At 32.7% G+C, this 20779-nt stretch overlaps 1 protein-coding gene across 1 annotated transcript; it reads left to right on the forward strand.

Moving 5' to 3' along the window:
- Positions 1 to 1255: 1255 nt before the first annotated feature.
- LOC122591431 (putative receptor-like protein kinase At4g00960) lies at positions 1256 to 6755 on the forward strand. Its single transcript, XM_043763700.1, has 7 exons — positions 1256 to 1384; positions 4127 to 4379; positions 4469 to 4599; positions 4819 to 5032; positions 5130 to 5361; positions 5495 to 5645; positions 6119 to 6755. Exons 1-7 carry the CDS (start codon positions 1256 to 1258, stop codon positions 6500 to 6502), a joined length of 1494 nt encoding a protein of 497 aa, XP_043619635.1. The 3' UTR covers positions 6503 to 6755.
- The last annotated feature ends 14024 nt before the right edge of the window (positions 6756 to 20779 follow it).

The raw sequence follows: 20779 nt of genomic DNA on the forward strand, positions 1-20779 counted from the left end.
ATATATAGCAATGAGTACTTGTTTTCGGTTAATCTCTTGAGTTTGGATAACTCATCGATCAAAGCTGAGATGGAATAGCAATATAGCCACAATGCCAAACACTTTGATGTCATAATACAAATTATCCTCGGTCTTCTTTAGGCAGAATACCACATCTCTTATGTTCCTATTTATTTGTTGGGATAAGGATTTAAGAATGTTATGAACTATGTACAAATGTCTATGTTATGTAATGAACTATTTGGATGTTTATTGTATGTAATGAACTTTCAAATTCAGGTTATTGGATGTATCCGACCAATAAAAAACTTACAAATGGCAACTTATATGGTTGACACATATACCCGGGTACACCCAATAACCAGGATTTGAAAGTTCATTACATACGGTAAACATCCAAATAGTTCATTACACAACATAAATATTTATATATAGTTCATTACATTTAGACCTGACAATCATTACCCAAAGTGCTAAAAACAGGTCAATTTGGGTAAATCTTTCAACCTCTTTGGGTTGATTTGGGTGACCTCATAACCAACTGCGGGTCCAATGGGTAATTTGAAATCTTTAAACAAATTTCAGAGCGGGTCATGAAACCACTTACCCATTGTTACCAAAGGGAATAGAAAATAATGAAAGCGGGGACATGACGCTTCTTCTATCTTAATGTATATAGGCTCTTGAATTGAATATATGGGAGAAAAAATAGGGTATAGGAGAGAGAGGATTACAGGCTGGATTTTTATTTTCTAAATGTGGTTTTACAATGTGTAAAGATAATGAGCTATGATTTGTTGTACTCTGTGAAGTAATGCTTGTACGTTGATTGTTATAGGAAAAACCATAAAATAATATTTATTATTAAATATAATATTTTTTTTTGAACGGCCAACAAATATATTATATTATAAGGAAAATGATTAATCAACTTAATTGGTGTACCTAAAGATATGCCTAAAACCTTAGGAATTTGACATATGGAATGCATTAATTCTTTTTCCTAATCTTGCCCCCTGATTTTTCCACATGTCATCATCTTACAATTAGGCACAACTTTAAGCATACCAATTAAGTTGATTTATCATTATCCATATTATAATATAAACCGGCCTAGCTAGATGCTAGGACACAATAATACAACAATACATGAGATTACATAAAAAAAAAAAAAAATACAAGATGTTTATGCACCAAAACATCAATGGCACCAACTAGAAATTTTAAAACAGCTCTAAGCTTCTCAATCTAACGAATGTCATTTAGCTCTTGTTTTGATCCAGAAAAAGCTAAAAGCTTGGATATCACTAATCACCTTATTCAACACCACTGGTTTCTCATTAAAACCACACCAGTACGAGCACTCCACAAACACCAAATGACGGTAAGAACAATACTATAAAAAGCCTTTCTCCACTTAGAGGTACCACGTACATGTATGTGAGCTTCGAGCAAATCTCTATTTCCAAAAGGAAAAAGGGGATAGTTTACACCAGGATGTAATGTAGTTCCATACCTGTTGAGAACAATACTATTAAATATCATTAATAAAATAATACGAGTATTCATTATTAAAAAACCAATAGCAATTTGGTAACTTGTTACGTAAGTTGTACGCACGTAGCAATATGACTTTCTGTATTTTGCTTTATTAAGAAAATTAAAATAATATTTATTATTAAATATGACATTAATAATTTTATTTCATAAATGATATAATTTATATTTTGTAGACACATTTACATATTTGACTTTTGACTCAAAGTGATGCAACGCTCTGAACAAAAGTTCGCTACTTTGTTACAAACTCTTTTTTTTTTTTTTGAGAGTCGCTAATATATAATGCTAATATATAAAAATAAGACAAGACACAAAAAATGCGGGTTAACCCGCACCCAACCCGCTTGACCCGCACCCGGTTGACCCGCATTTATAAATGACCCGTTTTGATCCGCTACTCAAACCCGTCCAACCTGCCCATTTTATCAGGCCTAATTACATTTCCGAATACTTATCCCTTATTTGTTCAATGAATTCGAACCATGTCTTGAAACAAAATAAGAAAAAAAAAAAAAAAAGTTTAAGCGTGCTTTGTCAAACCCGGGTCTTTTGCGGATAACATATTACATCTCTCTCGTCCCTATGTCACATGCTTATAAAATTCTTTTTAGCAAACCTGGAGGTGAAATCATTGCCTCAAAAACTTTCATATATAGACATGGACGGATTTACAATGGGGCACGGGGTCAGCTGCCCCCACTCCAATTTTGATACAATGTAATTTTTTAAAATTTAAATGGTATATACGCAATTTTTTTTCTTAAAATAAGAAAAAATGAATAGGACATACAAATATTATCTTCGTTGTCATAAGCTTATTTAGTGGAAGTCATTGGTCATCGAAACGTTTCCATTGGTAGAATAAATTTTTTTTTAATTTTTTAATGATCATAATAGATTAATAGTAATGTAGAAAAGATATATATACAAGCTAATTACTTCATAAAAAATTATATTTTTCGAGTTTCCTATATTATGATTGTATAAGTTTTCATTTAATAAGACTTTTTCCGGCAAGTGTGATGTTTATTTATTAAAAATAACTAATACCATTTGAATATGAGCGTTACACCTGATGTGGGGAACGAAATTATTTTAAGGGTTCATTTTCTAACCCCGAGATACGGTCCATTTTTTTTACATTCTCGGATATGCCTCTTATAAGTATAACAAACAACTTTTAAAATTGTCCCCTCATAAAAATATAACTGGCTCCGTCTCTGTATATAGACTATTTTTATTGACTCTTTTGAAAAACTTAACACCAACTTTTTAAAAGATTAGTGTTTTTACGTTTATTTTCGCAATTATCAATTATCAATTATCAGTAAGTGAGAAGGTTTTTGAACTTATGAAGTGTACAAGTTTAAAAATTCAAAAATCTAAACGTTGAATGGATAAATATTTCCATGTCGCGACATTATTAACGGTGTCGGTATTAGAGCCCAAAACTTTGTCCAGAGTGACCCAATAGTGAAAGTTCCAATCGAAGCCCAATTGCACCAATTTGTTTTTAAAAAAAACTTCAAGGAGGCCCATCCAAAAATCGAATCTCCACTTTGTTTAATGAGGGGGAAATTTGAAATTCTCTCTAACATAAACATACCTCATCACACTGACCATATCCTCAAATTTTATTACTTAATTGTACAAATCATTCCTTATTGATCCTGATACTTTTTCTTGATTTGCCGTCTGCAACAAAATGACATAACTTTTTGCCATTTTTCTTTGACACTTCATACATTTTGTGATCTTATAAACTTTGTAATTACCGAGAATTTGTCATATATATCTTCTATCATCTCGGCTTTGTCGTTTCACCCTTCCCTTTTTACTCTTTTGTCTTTCTCAATATTCCTAGACAAACAATCAAACAAACAAACAAAAACAAAGAATAAAATTAAGATAATGGGAAAGTTTAAACAAACACTAGTTTGCATGTATGAGCCATGAGGTTTTTGAGAATATAGAGACCATAAACTTTGGAACAAGAAGATATGCGTTTTCTACTTGGAGCTGGTATATTTGTTATAAGTTAATTTCTATCTGTGTTCATAAATATTGTAAAACTTGTTTTGGTGCTTTGTTGTATTAATGTAAAACGTATTATAGCGGTTCTAGTACCCTGCTAGCTAGTCCGGTTATATGTTATTAATAAAGATTTTCATTGTGTTCATGAATATGTGTGTTAATAAAGAACCATTTTAAGATGAACAATATTGTGAAGTGCTAGTTTAGAGGGTCTTTTGTAGTATTTGCTTTTTGAAAGTGTTTATAAACACTTTTCGATAAATATGGTTGAAGTTGCTAATTCTAGCTAAAAATATGCAAAAATATATACAAGCATAAGCTGAAAATATGCAAAAATCCCAAATACCTTTTTATTCTTAGAAAAAAATTGATGGTTGAGGGACTTTCAAAATATGTTTACAAATGAACTTGTGTGAAATTAATATAACAAGGAATATGGGGTGGCATTTCTCATTTTTTTTTATCCCTTTTTTTAGCTTTTTATTACATATCAAGTGTCTATTAAGTATCAAGATTCTGTTAGACTTTATAGAAGGAATATTGTCTGTATGTATATCAACAAATTGTTTGTAAGTATATCATTATCTTCTTAGCAGATAAATCAATACTACCTGTATCACTGCCTCAAGAAAACTCAAATACAAAGAATCACAAGGAGGGCTTGTTCTTTTTCCTTGGAGGCTTATTCTTGTTCCTAGTAGTGCTGATTATTATTTTTGCAATCCGGAAATTTATCAGACCGACAGACCTAGGAAGGTGTGTGAAACGTAAAGACAGCTGCAAAGGTTGTATGCTCTATTTTCGTTCTGTTTATACATCGTGTAATAACAACTGTATACTATTTAGTTGATTAAGTCTCTCTTGTGAATTGCAGCTGCAAAAAAGTACTTTTGTGGGAAACTTGAGACGATAAGATATTTTAGCTTTCGAACATTAAAGGAAGCATCCAACGACTTCAATGAGTCTAATCTTCTAGGGAAAGGCGGATTTGGGCCGGTCTATTTGGTACATTTCCTCAATCTTTTCTAATTAATAATACCAGATAAAATAGTATTGTCCGCTTAGATGTCACTGGGCTAACTACTAACTCGTCATTCATAAAAAAAAACTGATCAATTTAATATATGTTGTTTGTAAATGGAAGTTGTGGATGAAGCTAATGGTATCTAAAAATTCATAGTTTGGTTCAAAGATTTATGAATTGAATTAAAGTGATCATTATAGGGTAAGTTAAAAGATGGGAGGCAGGTTGCTATAAAGAAACTATCTTTTGAAAAGTCTCAACAAGGAGAGTCAGAGTTTCTTGCAGAGGTGAGAATGATCACAAGCATACAACACAAAAACCTGGTTCGCCTTCTTGGTTGTTGCTGTGAAGGACCTCAAAGGGTACTTGTATATGAATATATGAAAAACAGGAGTTTGGATCTCATAATTTATGGTATATAACTTAAATCCATGTTCTAAAATAGATTATCTTCTTTCTCGATTTGTGTAGAATATTGTTTGTTGATCTTTTTCGTTGACTCTATAACTAGGAACAAATAACCAATATCTGAACTGGAATACACGGTTTCATATAATTTTGGGCATTGCTCGGGGTATACAGTATTTACACGAGGAGTCACACCTTAGGATTGTTCATAGAGATATTAAAGCTAGCAACATCCTATTAGATGGCAAATTTCAGCCAAGAATCGGAGATTTTGGCTTGGCAAGGTTCTTCCCTGAGGACCAACCTTATCTCAGCACCACATTTGCTGGAACATTGTAAGTATTCCTATTTGAGAGATGAAATTAGTAATAGTTAAGAATCTTTGCCCTTAATACGGGCTATACAAAATCATGGTTCGATATTTGATTTACAGTTCAATATAAATTTTCCATGTGTTTGCATTGGTAGAGGTTATACCGCCCCTGAATATGCCATCAGGGGTGAGTTTTCAGAAAAGGCCGACATTTACAGTTTTGGAGTTCTGGTTCTTGAGATCATTAGCTGCAGGAAAAATACCGATCTTACGCTACCATCAGAAAGACAATACCTCCCAGAATATGTAAGCCATCTTATTGACTCTATTAACATCTCTGCTTCCTAACACCCAAATGATTTGTACTATTTCCTCATTGTTTTAGTGGTCCTGTGTGTAAATGTGTAATGTATGAACATAAAACTTATTAGTTTCTTGTGAAAAAAAATTATAACTTTCAGCTGGTAAGTTCTAATCGATTTTATATATCTACATTATTACATATTCTATAGATTATTTTACACTGACCCTACAAGCAGATATAATGATTGACATATAGGATCAAATCGAGATCTTAAATGATTATCCAATAATTACCCTACGTTCCAACCACCCGAATTTATCATACTCTCTTGGACTAGCTATCTTTTGGTTAGTATCATAAGATACAATGTATGAACTTGCATTTGGTCTGATCATACTTTCCCTTTGTTAACTTTTTTTACTTATTATATTCAAGTTAAACTTGATCAAATAGCATTGATGTTTTATGTTGCAAGGCATGGAAGCTATATGAGAGATCAAGAATGATTGACCTCATAGATCCACGAATGCAAAAGGACGGATTTTTAGTAAAGGATGTTATGAAAACAATCCATGTAGCTTTATTGTGCCTTCAGCCTCATCCAGACATTAGGCCAGCCATGTCAGAGATCGTGGCAATGCTAACTTGGAAGGTTGAAATGATCAAATCCCCAATAAAACCGACCTTTCTGGATCATAGACGACGAACAAATGATGAGAAGGTTTCTTGGGAAACTATGTCGGATGGTTTTCCTTCTTTAGAAACAGAATCCCCTTCATTGACTCAACCTCCAAATTCTCGGGATTTTGATGCCAGCGGATGCTCGTCTATAAAAAGTGATGGAATACTTATTGTATGAAAAATGAAGGTTTTGGGTGACACTTTTGCAGTCTGATCATTGAGTACTTATCTCTAATGATTCACTAAGCAATATTTAAGTACTGCCAATAGACTAGGTTAAACAAGTTATGATTATTGGATAGACTTTGGTGAATTTTTCTTTGTATTAAGGGTATAAATAAACCATTTCATTATTCTTGTCTTCATTGATTTACACCCAAATGGGTTTATGTAAAGAACAATGTTATATCTATGTATAAATTTATAGCAAATATCCTTGATTAAACTACCCATGCCATGGGTGCATGAAAATGTAACCTTTCTCTAAGTATCAGATATGGCACTCATTATATGCCTCGGGTGCATCATTTCTTGTCACTTTTGTCATATCAATGTCACGTCAGCAAGTATAAACAAATGAGCAAACTGAGACACAATACCTCATTATTATAAATTTTTTTGTTTCATTATTCAATCATTTATTAAATTGAATTGTAATTCGTAAAAATAAAAGTTTTACACATACCTTTATGGTAGAATGTTTCGTTTAAATTGTACATATGGTACTTGATTCCCTGTATAGATTTGATAAACTAAATAACAAGGGATGATACGTGGTGAGGTATACATGATCTAGTCAACAAAGTTGTACCTAAGTCAACATATATATAGCTCCATGTTTATGTTTTGTGCTAGAACCAATTTGATACAATGAGAAAGACGAACACGGCGAAACATGACACTCTTATTGGAGAATGAATATGAATATATTTTGGATACTGACGAAGATACATTGGTTGGGCCATGATGGACCATGATACAAGTGGGCTTATCTAGTTACTTCGACTATCTAATCTAATATCATAAATTTGGGCTTTTCGGTCTATGTCCTCATGATTATATGTATGATAATAAATTAATAATAACAATTGACCTATCAATATACTGATAAGAATGCTTATATATTCGTATGGATTTTGTGTTTGATATATAATGGAACAATAACGCCAAAACTAAGAACGAAATTTGGATTGACAACTAAAATCTAATATCAAACATTCATTGGACATAATTTAGCTGTGCATTAAATTTAAAACGATTGATAAGTCGGTACGCTGTCGACAATCACCTGAACCTAATACTTGAATATGGAATGTAACCCACGTGATGATAGGGCAGTTGGAATTAATGGTACCCTCTAATTCCATAAACACAGTTGTAGGTGAAGCGACATAAAATTATCATAAATCTTCACACATACATATTAGGTAAGTGTGTACAAACTACAAATAATAATATTATCCTATAACAAGTATGTAAAATTATATTCAAGTAAAAACTTGATGCTCATGTTAACAGTTGTAGCTCATGGTTACTTCATGCTCATGTTAATAGTTCGTAGAATCGTAGCTCATGCTTACTTTCTCGTTGATATGTTACTTCCCATATACTAAACTTGATGTCTTTAGGTAGTAAACTAGTAAAGGTATTGTATTTCGTTTGTAGTTTTGTTACGTTTTGTTTTTTTGTTAATAACGAATTATTATCTTTTTTCCGAACATTTGGTCAAGATACAACATCAGAGAAACCTCACTGTCTAATGGCGAATCCTTGCACATACACTAGCAGTGTCGGCTTAAAAATTTTGGAGGCCTTAAGCGAGATTAAATTTTGGGGGCCTAGTTGACTAACATACAACTTAAAGTAAACACAAAAAACAGATAAAAAGTTGTTCATCTTATATACTTGACTGTTATGTGAAAAGAACGAAAAGAAGTAAAATTCTGCATCATTTGTTAGGAGAAAGTCTTTCATATAATCAAGATTTAATCACTAACTCGTTGTTGGAAATCATAATGAAACTCAGTTGTCAGATTTTTCGATTCTTAATAGTTAGTTTTTTCTTTTCTCTTTTTCCTTTTTTCCGTTGAAGGTTGTAACTTTATTTGTGTGATGTTTTTTTCTCTAAAAATTATTCATGAGGTCATAAAGTTTATTTGTCTATTTGTTTTTTAGACATTCTTACTACTCTTGTATAGTAATAACATATAACACAAAAGTCTAAAATTTAAAAGATTAAGCCCAAAATATAAAAATGGAGATCTTTGTATTTTGGGGGCCTTAGGCCCATGCCTAACGTATATATATTGTTAAGCCGGCGGTGACACTAGATAACGACATGCTGAGCATGAGCCGGTACAAGTATTCGGAGAGAAAAAATTCCCTAACAAAACTTGTCATCCCTAAAAATCGAACTTAAAACTTTAGATAAAACCGAAAATATAAATGACCATCAATAAATATTTGTCATTGTTTGTGTTTGAAGATGCATGTAATGCATATATTCAAATATTAGGTTCTAGCTAGAGTATAAATTTGTGCCTCATTAATTTATCACATCATGATAACTTGCATGATTTACCTCAATCGTTTGTCTCTTTCTTTCGGCCTTACTCAAAGCTACTTCCTAAAATATTCATATGGCTCTAACAATGTATAAAAAAAATATTTGGATTATTTTACACATTGTATTAAAACACTACTACAAAATTGCAAAATACTGACGGATTTTTCCGACGGAAAACATCCGTCGGAATTTTACGACGGATTACCGACAAAATGTCTTTTAAATTCTTTTTCGGACAATTTCTGACAGATTTCCGACCGATTTCTGACGGAACGAAAAGTCTATCGGAAATCCGTCGGGAAATAACAAATAATTCCGACAGATTGCCTACGGAAGTCATAAATATGTCGGAAATCCGTAGGAATATTTATTTCTAAATTTCATTATTTAATCCGTCGGAAATCCGTAGGAAATATTCTTAGTTAAAAAGTTTAAAAATATTTTTATAGTCCGTGGGAAATCTGTCGGAATTTTCCTACAGATTACCGACAGGCTTTAGATGTCCGTCAGAAATCCGAAGGAAATATTCTTAGTCAAGAATTTTTAAAGATATTTTTATTTTCAGTCGGAATTTTCCTACAAATTACCAACAGACTTTAAAAAAATCCGTAGGAAATATATATTGCATTTGGCATTTTTATTCATTTTTTAAGTGATTTATATGCAATTACATCGATTTTTTTGTTATCAATTCACTACATTGTGGCGCGGTATATTAAGGTCAAGTGTTAAATCCTTAGTAATTATGTGGTCAAAAATCAAATTACGTAGTAAACAATTAATTTTAAGTGATTTCTTGACATTTTTAAGTTATTTATATGCAACTACATCGAATTTTTTGTCATCAATTCACTACATATTACCAATTGGGAGGTATAATAAGCCTAGTGTTGAATCATTAGCAATTAGGTGGTCAAAAATCAAATTATGGGTTTTGGACCCGACCCGGTTTGTATTTCAATTGTTTTTCTCATGGGCATATCTACCAATAAACTAAAACAGGAGTGAGGCTTTTTCTAATTAACACTTGGCGGATTTCTTACACGACATGTGTCGCTTTTAATCTTGAAAATAAAAGTTATCTAATAACTATCAAATACTAATACTTCGATTTTATAGTTATGCGATGTATAATTTATCCATATATTATCATTATGTACTACAAGTTCTGATTTTGATGTTATTGTAAAAATTTTATGTAATTTCAAAACTTTAAGTAAACATATATTATATTTATTATTACCGTTTAATATAACTTAGCTTCGATTATCGGTTACCTTAACTTTAATTTATTTCATACTCACGAATCATGTATGAGGCATATTCGAATTTCTTTATGATACAATCTATATAGCTACTGTACATCGTACGGGTATTAGGACTAGTATGTGTCTATTTATATCTCTCTTAACTTACATAAGCTTCATTTCTAATCTCCGTCTCCTCATTAGGCCTATTGGGTCAATTTGATTTTCTTTCATTCGCTCTTGTCTAACGGAAAAGTATACATATAACTCACGTATTCGGCCTATTGGGTCGTGTGTGTTCGTCTTTCATTCGAATGGGCCTGTTGGGCCTTAGTTTTTTGTCTCATGTGTATATATTTATGTATGTATGTCTTAATTTTCATAAGCTTCATATATAGTGTTTGTCTCATCATTGGGCCTAATGGGCCCGATATGTTTTTTCTTATCATTCGTCTGGGCCTAACTGGACACGTATGCATATAACTCGCCTATTTGGGGCTATTAGGCCCTGTATATTCGTCTTTCACTCAAATGGGCCTATTGGGCCTATTTCTTTCATTCGCCTGTGTCTAACGGGACAAGTATACATATAACTCGTGTATTTGGCCTATTGGGTAGTGTGTGTTCGTCTTTCACTCGAATGGATCTGTTGGGCCTTAGTTTTTGTCTCATGTGTATATATTTATGTATGTATGTCTTAATTTTCATAAGGTTCATATATAGTGTTTGTCTCATCATTGGGCCTAATGGGCCCGATATGTTTTTCTTATCATTCGTCTGGGCCTAACTGGACACGTATGCATATAACTCGCCTATTTGGTGCTATTGGGCCCTGTATATTCGTCTTTCACTCAAATGGGCCTATTTCTTTCATTCGCCTGTGTCTAACGGGACAAGTATACATATAACTCGTGTATTCGACTTATTGGGTAATGTGTGTTCGTCTTTCACTCGAATGGGCCTGTTGGGCCTTAGTTTTTGTCTCATGTGTATATATTTATGTATATATGTATGTCTTAATTTTCATAAGCTTCATTTATAATGTTTGTCTCATCATTGGGCCTAATGGGCCCGATATGTTTTCTTATCATTCGTCTGGGCCTAACTGGACACGTATGCATATAACTCGCCTATTTGGGGCTATTGGACCCTGTATATTCGTCTTTCACTCGAATGGGCCTATTGGACCTTAAACCTCCTTTATTTTAAAATCATTATTTCGACCTAACATCGTTCATCGATAAGTATGAGTTTGTGTGTGTATGTACGTATATATGTATATATTGGGCCATTAGGCCCAATTATTAGATTTCCACTATAAACGAAGCTTTGAAAGCTACTAAAGCCAATTCTTGCCACTATTAGATGTATGTATGTATGTACGCATGTATTGTGACAACCGTCATCTAAGTGTATTTTCCCGAAGTATTTTTTCGGTCGTTTTAGTTTGTTTCGTCTATATATGTCGTTAAACATTAAGACTTTATCTTGAAATAAATTGATTTTTGTTTTATTCGGGCTTTATGAGCGATTATATCCGCTAAAAAGCTATTGAAAAGTTTAATAAAGTGAAATATTTAAAATGCCAACTTAAGTAAAATATATAAAATTTAATAAACTAAAGATTTAATAGACAAATATGGTCGTGTTTATATTTGTTAGAAAGCTATTGAAAAGTTGCATTTAAATATGTCGACAAATTAATTTAACGGATCTCGAGTCTTCTTAAATTGTCGGGTCAAACCAAGTTAGATGAAAGTCAAAGACTGGGGTAAATAAGCCTTTAAAATCAACAAAACCCTAACCTACCCATCTTTCCCTTCTCATTTCTCACACACAACACTTCTCTTCTTCCCTCTCCTCTCTTTGGCAGCCGCCCCCCTCTCCTTTTTCTCTCTATTTTTGGCCAAGAACAACCACCATCAACCATCATCAAATTCTTCATTTTCTTTTCGGATTTGGGTGAGTTTCTTATAGATCTAAATGTTTAAATGTTTTTTCTTCATAAAAATCACGAAAGTTTACATATATACATATATATATATGTATGTAAATCGACTATGTCTTGTTTCTTTTTCTCAACAACAAATTATCATCTATATCTCGAATTATTGGTAAGAAAAGTAAGAGGGTTTCTAAGGCTAAACCGTTTTTGTGTGTTTAATCCCGAGTTTTTTGTGTTTCATGACTTCGCAGCACATATTTTGCTCAGATCCAGGTTTGCTTGTTGGTCTTCTTCGAGAATCCGATCTAGATCTACGGATCTTATGTGTTTTCTGTTTTTTTATATAGATCTATTATATTCTTGTATATTTACTAACTTTTGTTTTCATCTTTTTTAGTATAATGTTTTTTTTCTTATGTTTTATACAGGAACTTCATATGATATATTTTGGTCAGTAGCATGTAATTTAATTAGTTTTATTTCTGTTTTTTTATATATATTTTGTAACTTTTATTATGTATTGTGATATATTTGGTTTCATGTTTTTAATAAATATATGTATGTTTCATGTTTTTTTTCCCGATCTTTGGAAGAATAAGAAACGAAGATTTTTATTGTATCTAAATTAATTATGATGTTGCAAGTGAGATTTAGATGTGTACATTAGTGTATAAATGAACATTTGTATATGTAATTAAGATGTATTTGATTGGATGTTAATGCAAATGAGATATATCTCTTAATCTATAAAGATTTGTTCCATTTGTTTTATGGATTTAAAAAATTGGGTATTTAATTATATATATATATATATATATATATATATTTTATTTTTTTCTTTTCGAGATCTGTCGGAAAGGCGTAGCTAAAATACCTGTCGGAAAATTTATCACTAAAAAATTGTCCGTCGGTAATTTGTCTCTAAACTTTTGGATTTCCGACGGAACTAGTTTTATTCTAAAAATAGTTTCCGACGCCGTTCTGACGTAAATTTCTGTCGGAAATAAAATGTTTCCGACGGATCTTTCCGTCAGAAATGAATTACCCACGCAAATATTCTGACGGACAGATTCCGACAGAAATCCGTCGGTAAAGGCCTTTACCGACGGATTTCGAACAGAAACTGCCAGTCGGAATATTCCAATTTTGTAGTAGTTATAATGACCATAATGATGACGTTAATTTTTTTTAGAACGTTAATGATGACGTTAATTACAAGACCGCTACAAGTGAACAACGTCGAGTAAATGACAGCGTAACAACCATTATAACATAATAACGTAAAAAAAGTATTCATTATTATTTAACATGTGTTATTAAAAATCACTATAAAGATTGTGCTAATTACATAAGCGCCATAGGCAAACGGTGTAAAATAACTACGAAGTAATAACCTAGCAAACGCAACAAATTAAAATGACAACGTATAAATTAAAATTTTCCGCTATTATTTACATTAATAAATATAAAGATATGATTACGATAACTTCAAAAAGTGTCTACGATGAGTAATGCGAAACGACAAAAGTGCATCAATTGGTTCAACGTTAATTTGGTGCGGTGGAGGTGACATATGTTGTGGGATTGTTGTTGAGGGAGTTTTTTTCCAAATTAGTGTAATGAAAAATTTTATTTACCAAATTAGTATACTTTTTAAAATATTTACCATTTTAGTATAAAACCTAATTAAATTTTATATTTTATTAATTTAAAATATAAACAATGTTTTTAAAACCAGACCGGAAGGCGAACCGGTGTCTTTACTGGTTACTGGTCGGATCGGTCGGGCCGGATTAGAGAACAGGAAACATTAAAAATATTATTATATATATGGAAAAAATACCAAATAATAAAAGAAGTCTAAAAGCAACCATTCATCATTCAAAAGATCACCAGAATCACATAGAAGTTAAAATATTACACATTTAAAAGATTTAAGTGCAAGATATAAAACTAGAGATCATCCGATTCATCCTCAGTAGCTTCAACTTCATCATCATCATCCAGTAAAATCAAATCATGTTCTTCATTAATATCTTGGCCTAAATTTAACAAATGACAATGAAACTTAAATTACTATAAATATATAAAAGTTCGTTAGACATCATTAAAAGAAGGATACTAACCTGCTTATGTTTGGGAAGTAGACGGATCAATATTGACTGGCGACTCTTCGTCTATCATATTTTTTAATTCATCGTAATTAAGCTTTCCTGTTGGCTCTTCTGCAAAAAAAAGTAAGTAAGTAACTGCTTAGTGTCGCCTTCCGCGGGGGTTTTGAGCCCGAATACCTCGACGGTGTATGGGGGAGGTTAAAATGTAGGCAGACCTTACCTCTACCTAAGTAGAGAGGCTGCTTCCAGTTTCTACCTAAATAGTAGAAAAGGCCTTCCAACCTTTGCATGGGATGAGGATCGAACCCATGACCTCTGTTGGCTCTTCTTCAACCACCCAAAATTCGGTTTTAGCAATGCTTTGATAATCAACAGGATCATATGGTCGTTTATTCTCATTTAGCCTAATAAGTTGAATTGTTAATGTGTTTATTAAAAAGAAAATTTTAAAATAAGAAAAATAATCAACGAACCTATTTTGCAGGCGTAAGTTGTAATGGATGTAGACCAGGTCACTTAGCCTTTGGTGCTCTAAGCTGTTCCTTCTTTTAGTGTGGATTCTCTCAAAAACATTCCAACTACGTTCACACCCGGAAGAAGATGCAGGCTGACTTAAAATTCTAACGACTACCGGCCCGACCGCCGGTTACAGGCCCAACCGGCCGGCCCATTGCAAGGCAGAGCTAACAGCATGAACCGGACCGTTCGACATACCAGGTCACGGCCGGCTTGGGCCAACCGGCCGGTCTGGTCTGGCCACAAAAACATTGAATATAAAACCTTAGAACTTTTTAAACCAACTAACATTGCAGTAGCCACAGCTGCCTTCACATTAGAATATGTGGAATTTTAATAAATAAGTTACAGAACACTAATAGCAATACAAATGGTCATGCTCAGAACATCAACATTACGTATTAATGTGTTGAAAGAAATACTCTAGCTTGAAACTATGGTTTGGGTCAATTTATATTTTTAGACAAAATGGTAGCAGCAAAAAGTTTTATCCAATTGCAACACATACATTCGCTCCTATTTAGTGCCTAAAAACACAACTAAAAATTAGTATATTCCATTGAGAATAACGTAACAACAATTGAATTGATATGGCCTAAGTTCTTATATGATCATAATTTAAGATGCATGACGCAAACAAATAGCCAATATCGGAAAATGTAGCGAATCACATGTTTGTCGACAATTTGAATAATTGTATCTTTATATAGAATATCGAGCATAACATTGAGTGACGTTATGTTGTACACAGAGGTGGCTCAACAGTACTACGAAACTAGGCGATCATTTTAGGCCTCTAAATTTTCAAGGCCTCAATATCCTGTATATTAGACTTAATGTTTGGATTTTGGACTAAGTATCATTATATAATTTACATTGCAGTAATGCCTTTTTAGTTTTTGTATCAACATCTGTATCTTTTTTATTACTAGTAGTTGAATAACAAAAGTCGAGTTTTTTTTTTTTAATCTATATGGTAATGGATTAGGTCTTCAAAATTGATTTCGTTTGAGGCCTCTAAAAACCTTGAGCCGCCACTGGTTGTACAAACTCACAAAGATCTTGCAAAGAAAGATTAACTATAAAATTGTACTGCATTAAAAATATAAATGTGTATTGATATTTTATATATAAAAAATTGTTATTCAAATATATATGTAAGTATGTGACATGTGACAATAAAAAGAAGTCAAGATAGTTGATTCAGCCTTATATGTGCCGTGATTTGTTTTTAATCAATGATTAGGGATTTTTTTATTTTTAGTTAAATTAGGTTTTATACTAAAATGTCAAATATTTTTAAAAGTATACTAATTTGGTAAATAAATTTATCAAATATACTACTTCAGAAAAAACTCGTTGTTGAGGTGAACGAATTTGAGGTGACTGAGATTGAAATGATCGTTGTTGTAATTGTCTGACTAACATACGAATGTAGACCCATTTTAACTTCCTCCATACACCATCAAATTATTAAGGCTTAAAACTCATTAAAGGCGGTTTTTTGATTTTATTCAGATAATCAAGATAATGTTAAATTATATCTGTAAACTACTTTTGGTTTGTTTTTTTTAACATTCCCCATTATTTTATTTGTCTATACACAGGATAGGCCCGGAGGGGGGCAAGCAAGACTTCTGGTCAAGGCAAAATATTAAGGGGTACAAAAAATTTAAAAGTTTCCTATACAGATTATATATGTAAAAGTCGTATATATATATATATGATGTTTGTATTGCTTTTGAATATCCCGTTTCTCTATAATAATCGTTGAAGTACTAAATCAATATGTTTATTTTTTTTTATAGCTATATTGAGTTTTATATCATGATTGAAGCTTTTTACTCACTAGATTCACCTGGTCTAAAATATTGTATATTTATAATTTAGGCATTAACTTGAAATGTGTAACATCCTATTATTTTTTAGGCCAATAAAAATTAACCTTTATTATAGTTTTGAGATTAAAATAGTTTTCTAATATTTTGTTCTTAGATACAAGGTTAATTTAGTTGAAACTTTAGCCGATAGCCGTAAAAAATACCACAAATTATGGATGGGGTCGTGGCATCACAGGAGAGTGCCACTGTAACATTTGCAAATTTTGACCTGTTGACTTGACGTGTAATGTGACTAACGTATGATTGCTAATAAAATGATTTAAATTTCATCTATGATTATATGACGTGTGTTATGCCAAGTCGGGATTATATAGGCGTGTTAAGCGGTTTTATTACGTAATGTGACGTTTAATTTAACTAGAAATGTAATCCTGTGATTCATGAGTCGATCCATGACCCATGAACCACCACCCTTGAGCCAACCCTATCCAAAACCTCCAATCTCACTTTTGCACTCCCTCACCCATACATTCTATCTCTTCTCTCTCTCTCTCTCACTAAATGCAAGACATTATTCTTGCACCTACCTTCTCTCTCTCTCTAAATTCTTAGCTCAATTAATGTGTTTCAAGTTAGATTAGTTCAAGATTCATCATCAATATCGGGTTAGTCAAAGTGCAAGGAAACTCTCCAAACAGGTCAAATTCGTACTTGAACATTTGAGAAAGGTTTTGGTAGGTAAAATTCATCTCTTATTCATCTCTTTATGTTGTAATCATGTTACTAAGTCAAACCCTTGGAAATTTTAGTCAAAAATCGAGTTGAAGTGGGTCAAAAATTGGGTCTTTTCACTTGTTGTATGTTATGGATCAAATTCTTGAATGGGTTATGTTTTTAATCATGTTCTTAAACTAATATAAGCAAATCTTGGATGAATTTCGGGTTAAAATCCACAAAAATCAAAATTAGGGTTTCAAGAACATAAAATTAGGTCAAAACTAATTTTTGAGATTTAATGATGATTAAAGACCGATTTTGAAAGGGGTTTGGATTGTTAATGTCTATTTAAGTTATCATTGCACAAAAATGTATTTGGGTCATCACAAAAGTCGGATTTCATTCGAAAATTAGGATTTGAAGATTGTAGGTTGACTTTGACTTTTTAGTCAACTGTTTTTACCCAAATTGTCACCCAGATTTTCCTTGTTTTCTGCTCAATCGTCTTTTACGCCCCTTGATGGTGTTTGGTACGTTGGTTCCTCCTTTTTCGCGTCTCAGACGATCCAAGGACCGTAGCTTACGGTGCCTTGGATTCTCATTTGAACCTTTACGCTCTACCACATAGCTCCATCGTCTTCTACACCAAGGAGGGACGTCTCTTATGCCAATCCAAAGGCTAGCACCGTCCATTACGCCGTCATGGACCGTCCATTATGGTGACACGAATTGTGAGATTTTCAGATTGCTAAACTTGAGTCCAATTTCCTGTCAAGGAGCGTTATATGCGTATTTTCAGCCCTGTATGCATATTTTCATCCCTATATGCATATTTTCATCTTCATACCCATATTTGCATTCTCATATGCATATTTCACCTTATATGCATATTTTAGTTTCATATGCATATCTCAGAAAACTCATATGCAAATTTCAGTGTCATATGCAAAATCATCCTTTTTAGTCGGGAAAGCTTTTAAAGCGATTGTTGGGTTATGGCATGACTTAAACTAGCTAGGCCTTATTCCTTTGGGGTATTTTGTGTTGATTCGATACTTGTGAAGTAAGTTGTGATCGTTGTTGAGCTTTGGGACTCATTTTTCACCTTCGGAAGTGGTAATACTTGTGTGATCGCATCACGTGAGTTTTGTAACCCCTACGCTTACTTAATTTAGGGTGGAAAGTGTACTCGTCGTTTACATGTTTTTCGGTTGATAGAATTTGTTGTGATATGAAATGAGACGTTAGATATCTAATTGATTGCTTGTGATACGTGTTATTAGACGTTGATATGTGACGTAAGACGTATATTATATTTACGGTATGACGTGAGGGTGGATTGACGAATCCACACCCGGTATGATCATGGCCACTTTATGAAGATATTATACTTATGACGTATGGCGTTATTATATATTATTATGTAAGACGAGACGGTGGATTGACGAATCCACACCCGACATGATCATACTCGAGATACGGGTTGTTTAACCCATATTATGACGTTATATATATATATATATATATATTGATGGTTATTGAGACGTTGACGTTTATTGTATTGACTTGAAGTGATTAGGTTCTATAGTCCTCACTTATCGATAACGGTTGATATCCCGACACTTGATTTTTATTACCTAAACCTATGAACTCACCACTTTATGTTGACACGTTTTAGTACACTTTTCAGGTGAACAGGTAAACCAGAAACGTATTGGATGATTGATTGCTTGATTATGCTAGGATTGGACTTGGACTTCTTGGATCCGTGATTCATAGTTCCAGTTTATGGGTTATGCTTAGGATCATTTACCATCTTTTAAACTATCTTTTGTAAACGTTTGATGGGCATGCTCCTTATGCATTTTTGTATGCTTCCGGCACTTGTATCGTGATTGAATTGTATGGATTGTCCAATCCTATTTATGCATTTAGTATTACTTTATATAATTTCCATGTCATGCTATGTTATTCTTGTGATAACCCTTGATTCCGCCTTGTTGGGGTGTTACAGCCACCCTCTCATCTCCTTTCTTCGACCATTCTTATGTTCTTTCTTTTCTAAACCATCTCAAACTCATTCAATCTAATTTCATTCTTTCATCTCAATTAAGAATTCTCTACATTAACAAGAATAATAATCTCCTATTATCTAAGAAATTAAAAGTGAAGATTTGGGAAGGTGTAGTGGTCGGAAATTTCAAGAAGGGAGGAAGAGGATTTTGTGTTTCCAGCCCTTTTCTTTAAGGTACTTTGACCTAATTTTAATTTCTTTAAGAATTAAGATTCATGCACCAATTATATTTGGGAAATTGGGGTTTTTCTTTAAATGTGTTAAATGACTTTAATACAAGTTAGGGTTCTTAAAATTTAATCAGAATGAATGTTTCTAGTTGGGTTGCATGAAAGTTTTGATGAATATTAGTGAGAACAAAATGTAGATACAACATGTCATGGTCCTTTTGTATCAAAATGTAATTAACACTTTAAGCCCTTATTTTCTAAACTTTAAGTTACGGTTGTATTATGGTCTTTTTGTATCAAATGTAATTGCTTAACTTAATGTGTCAAAAATGAAGTTTGGTTCTGTCAGACAGGGATATGGGCCACATATATGCATATTTAAAATAAAAAAAATCCTTATTTTTTTTCCATTAATCAAGTTGTTTCGTTTCAAATGGGTATTCATCTGATTTTTTTCACAAAAAACGTGTGATTTATAGGAAAAAATAGTTTGGTGAGAGTTCGAGAGCCAAGTAGCTTCATTTACCCCGGAAGAGAACTTTAGAGTGAACTATATATTGTTGATCAGGCTCGTTCTTTCCTTGAGACAAGATTTGAGCAATTCAAAAAGTATGAAAAATTATTAGGCTTTTTATTTCCACATTACTTGAGGGAAATTGAAGATGAAGATCTTATGTTGCCATGTGAGAGTCATGTAAATGCACTCAAGTTTCAAAAAAGATTGGATATTGATGCCGATAAACTTTATATGGAGTTAAAACTACTTGACACTTAAGAAACCGGTGAACTTAACAACCCTATGGAGTCATAGTTGTATTCGCCGAAAGAAAGTTCTTCGAAGTTGAAGCAATTTAAATCTTATTTACGATCAACAATGTCCCAAGAAATAATTAATGGATTGGCGATGGACGCGTCTCGCGCGTCACACTAGGCTATGACAGGATGAAAAACGCCTCTGACTATTATTAATATGGAGACAGAAAGCACGAAAGGATAGCCGGAGTAAATCCAAGATAAAGATCGTCATCTGAACAAAGCCAGAGTGGCAGAAAAGATCAAAGAAAGAATGACACATTTTTTTATCATGATGTATTCGTCCATCTCATCATCAGGCAGATCACCATAATAAAGACGAGACAACATCTTACTTAAACCCAAGTACACCAATACATCTTTTTCATCTGGGATAACTACAACTATATATTGAGGATTAATGCTTGGGAAATGGTTAATAAACCAATTTGCTATGAAGAATGTTAGGCGAC

The sequence above is a fragment of the Erigeron canadensis genome, chromosome 3 (assembly GCF_010389155.1).
Source record: "Erigeron canadensis isolate Cc75 chromosome 3, C_canadensis_v1, whole genome shotgun sequence".
Taxonomy (NCBI): Eukaryota; Viridiplantae; Streptophyta; class Magnoliopsida; order Asterales; family Asteraceae; genus Erigeron; species Erigeron canadensis.

Excerpts from the sequence above, each read along its gene's own strand:
- LOC122591431 (XM_043763700.1), top strand. The coding sequence starts at position 1,256 with ATGTCATTTAGCTCTTGTTTTGATCCAGAAAAAGCTAAAAGCTTGGAT. Across the intron at positions 1,385-4,126 it reads TCCACAAACACCAAATGACG|AAGGAATATTGTCTGTATGT; the intron begins GTAAGAACAATA and ends TAGACTTTATAG. Across the intron at positions 5,362-5,494 it reads ACCACATTTGCTGGAACATT|AGGTTATACCGCCCCTGAAT; the intron begins GTAAGTATTCCT and ends TTGCATTGGTAG.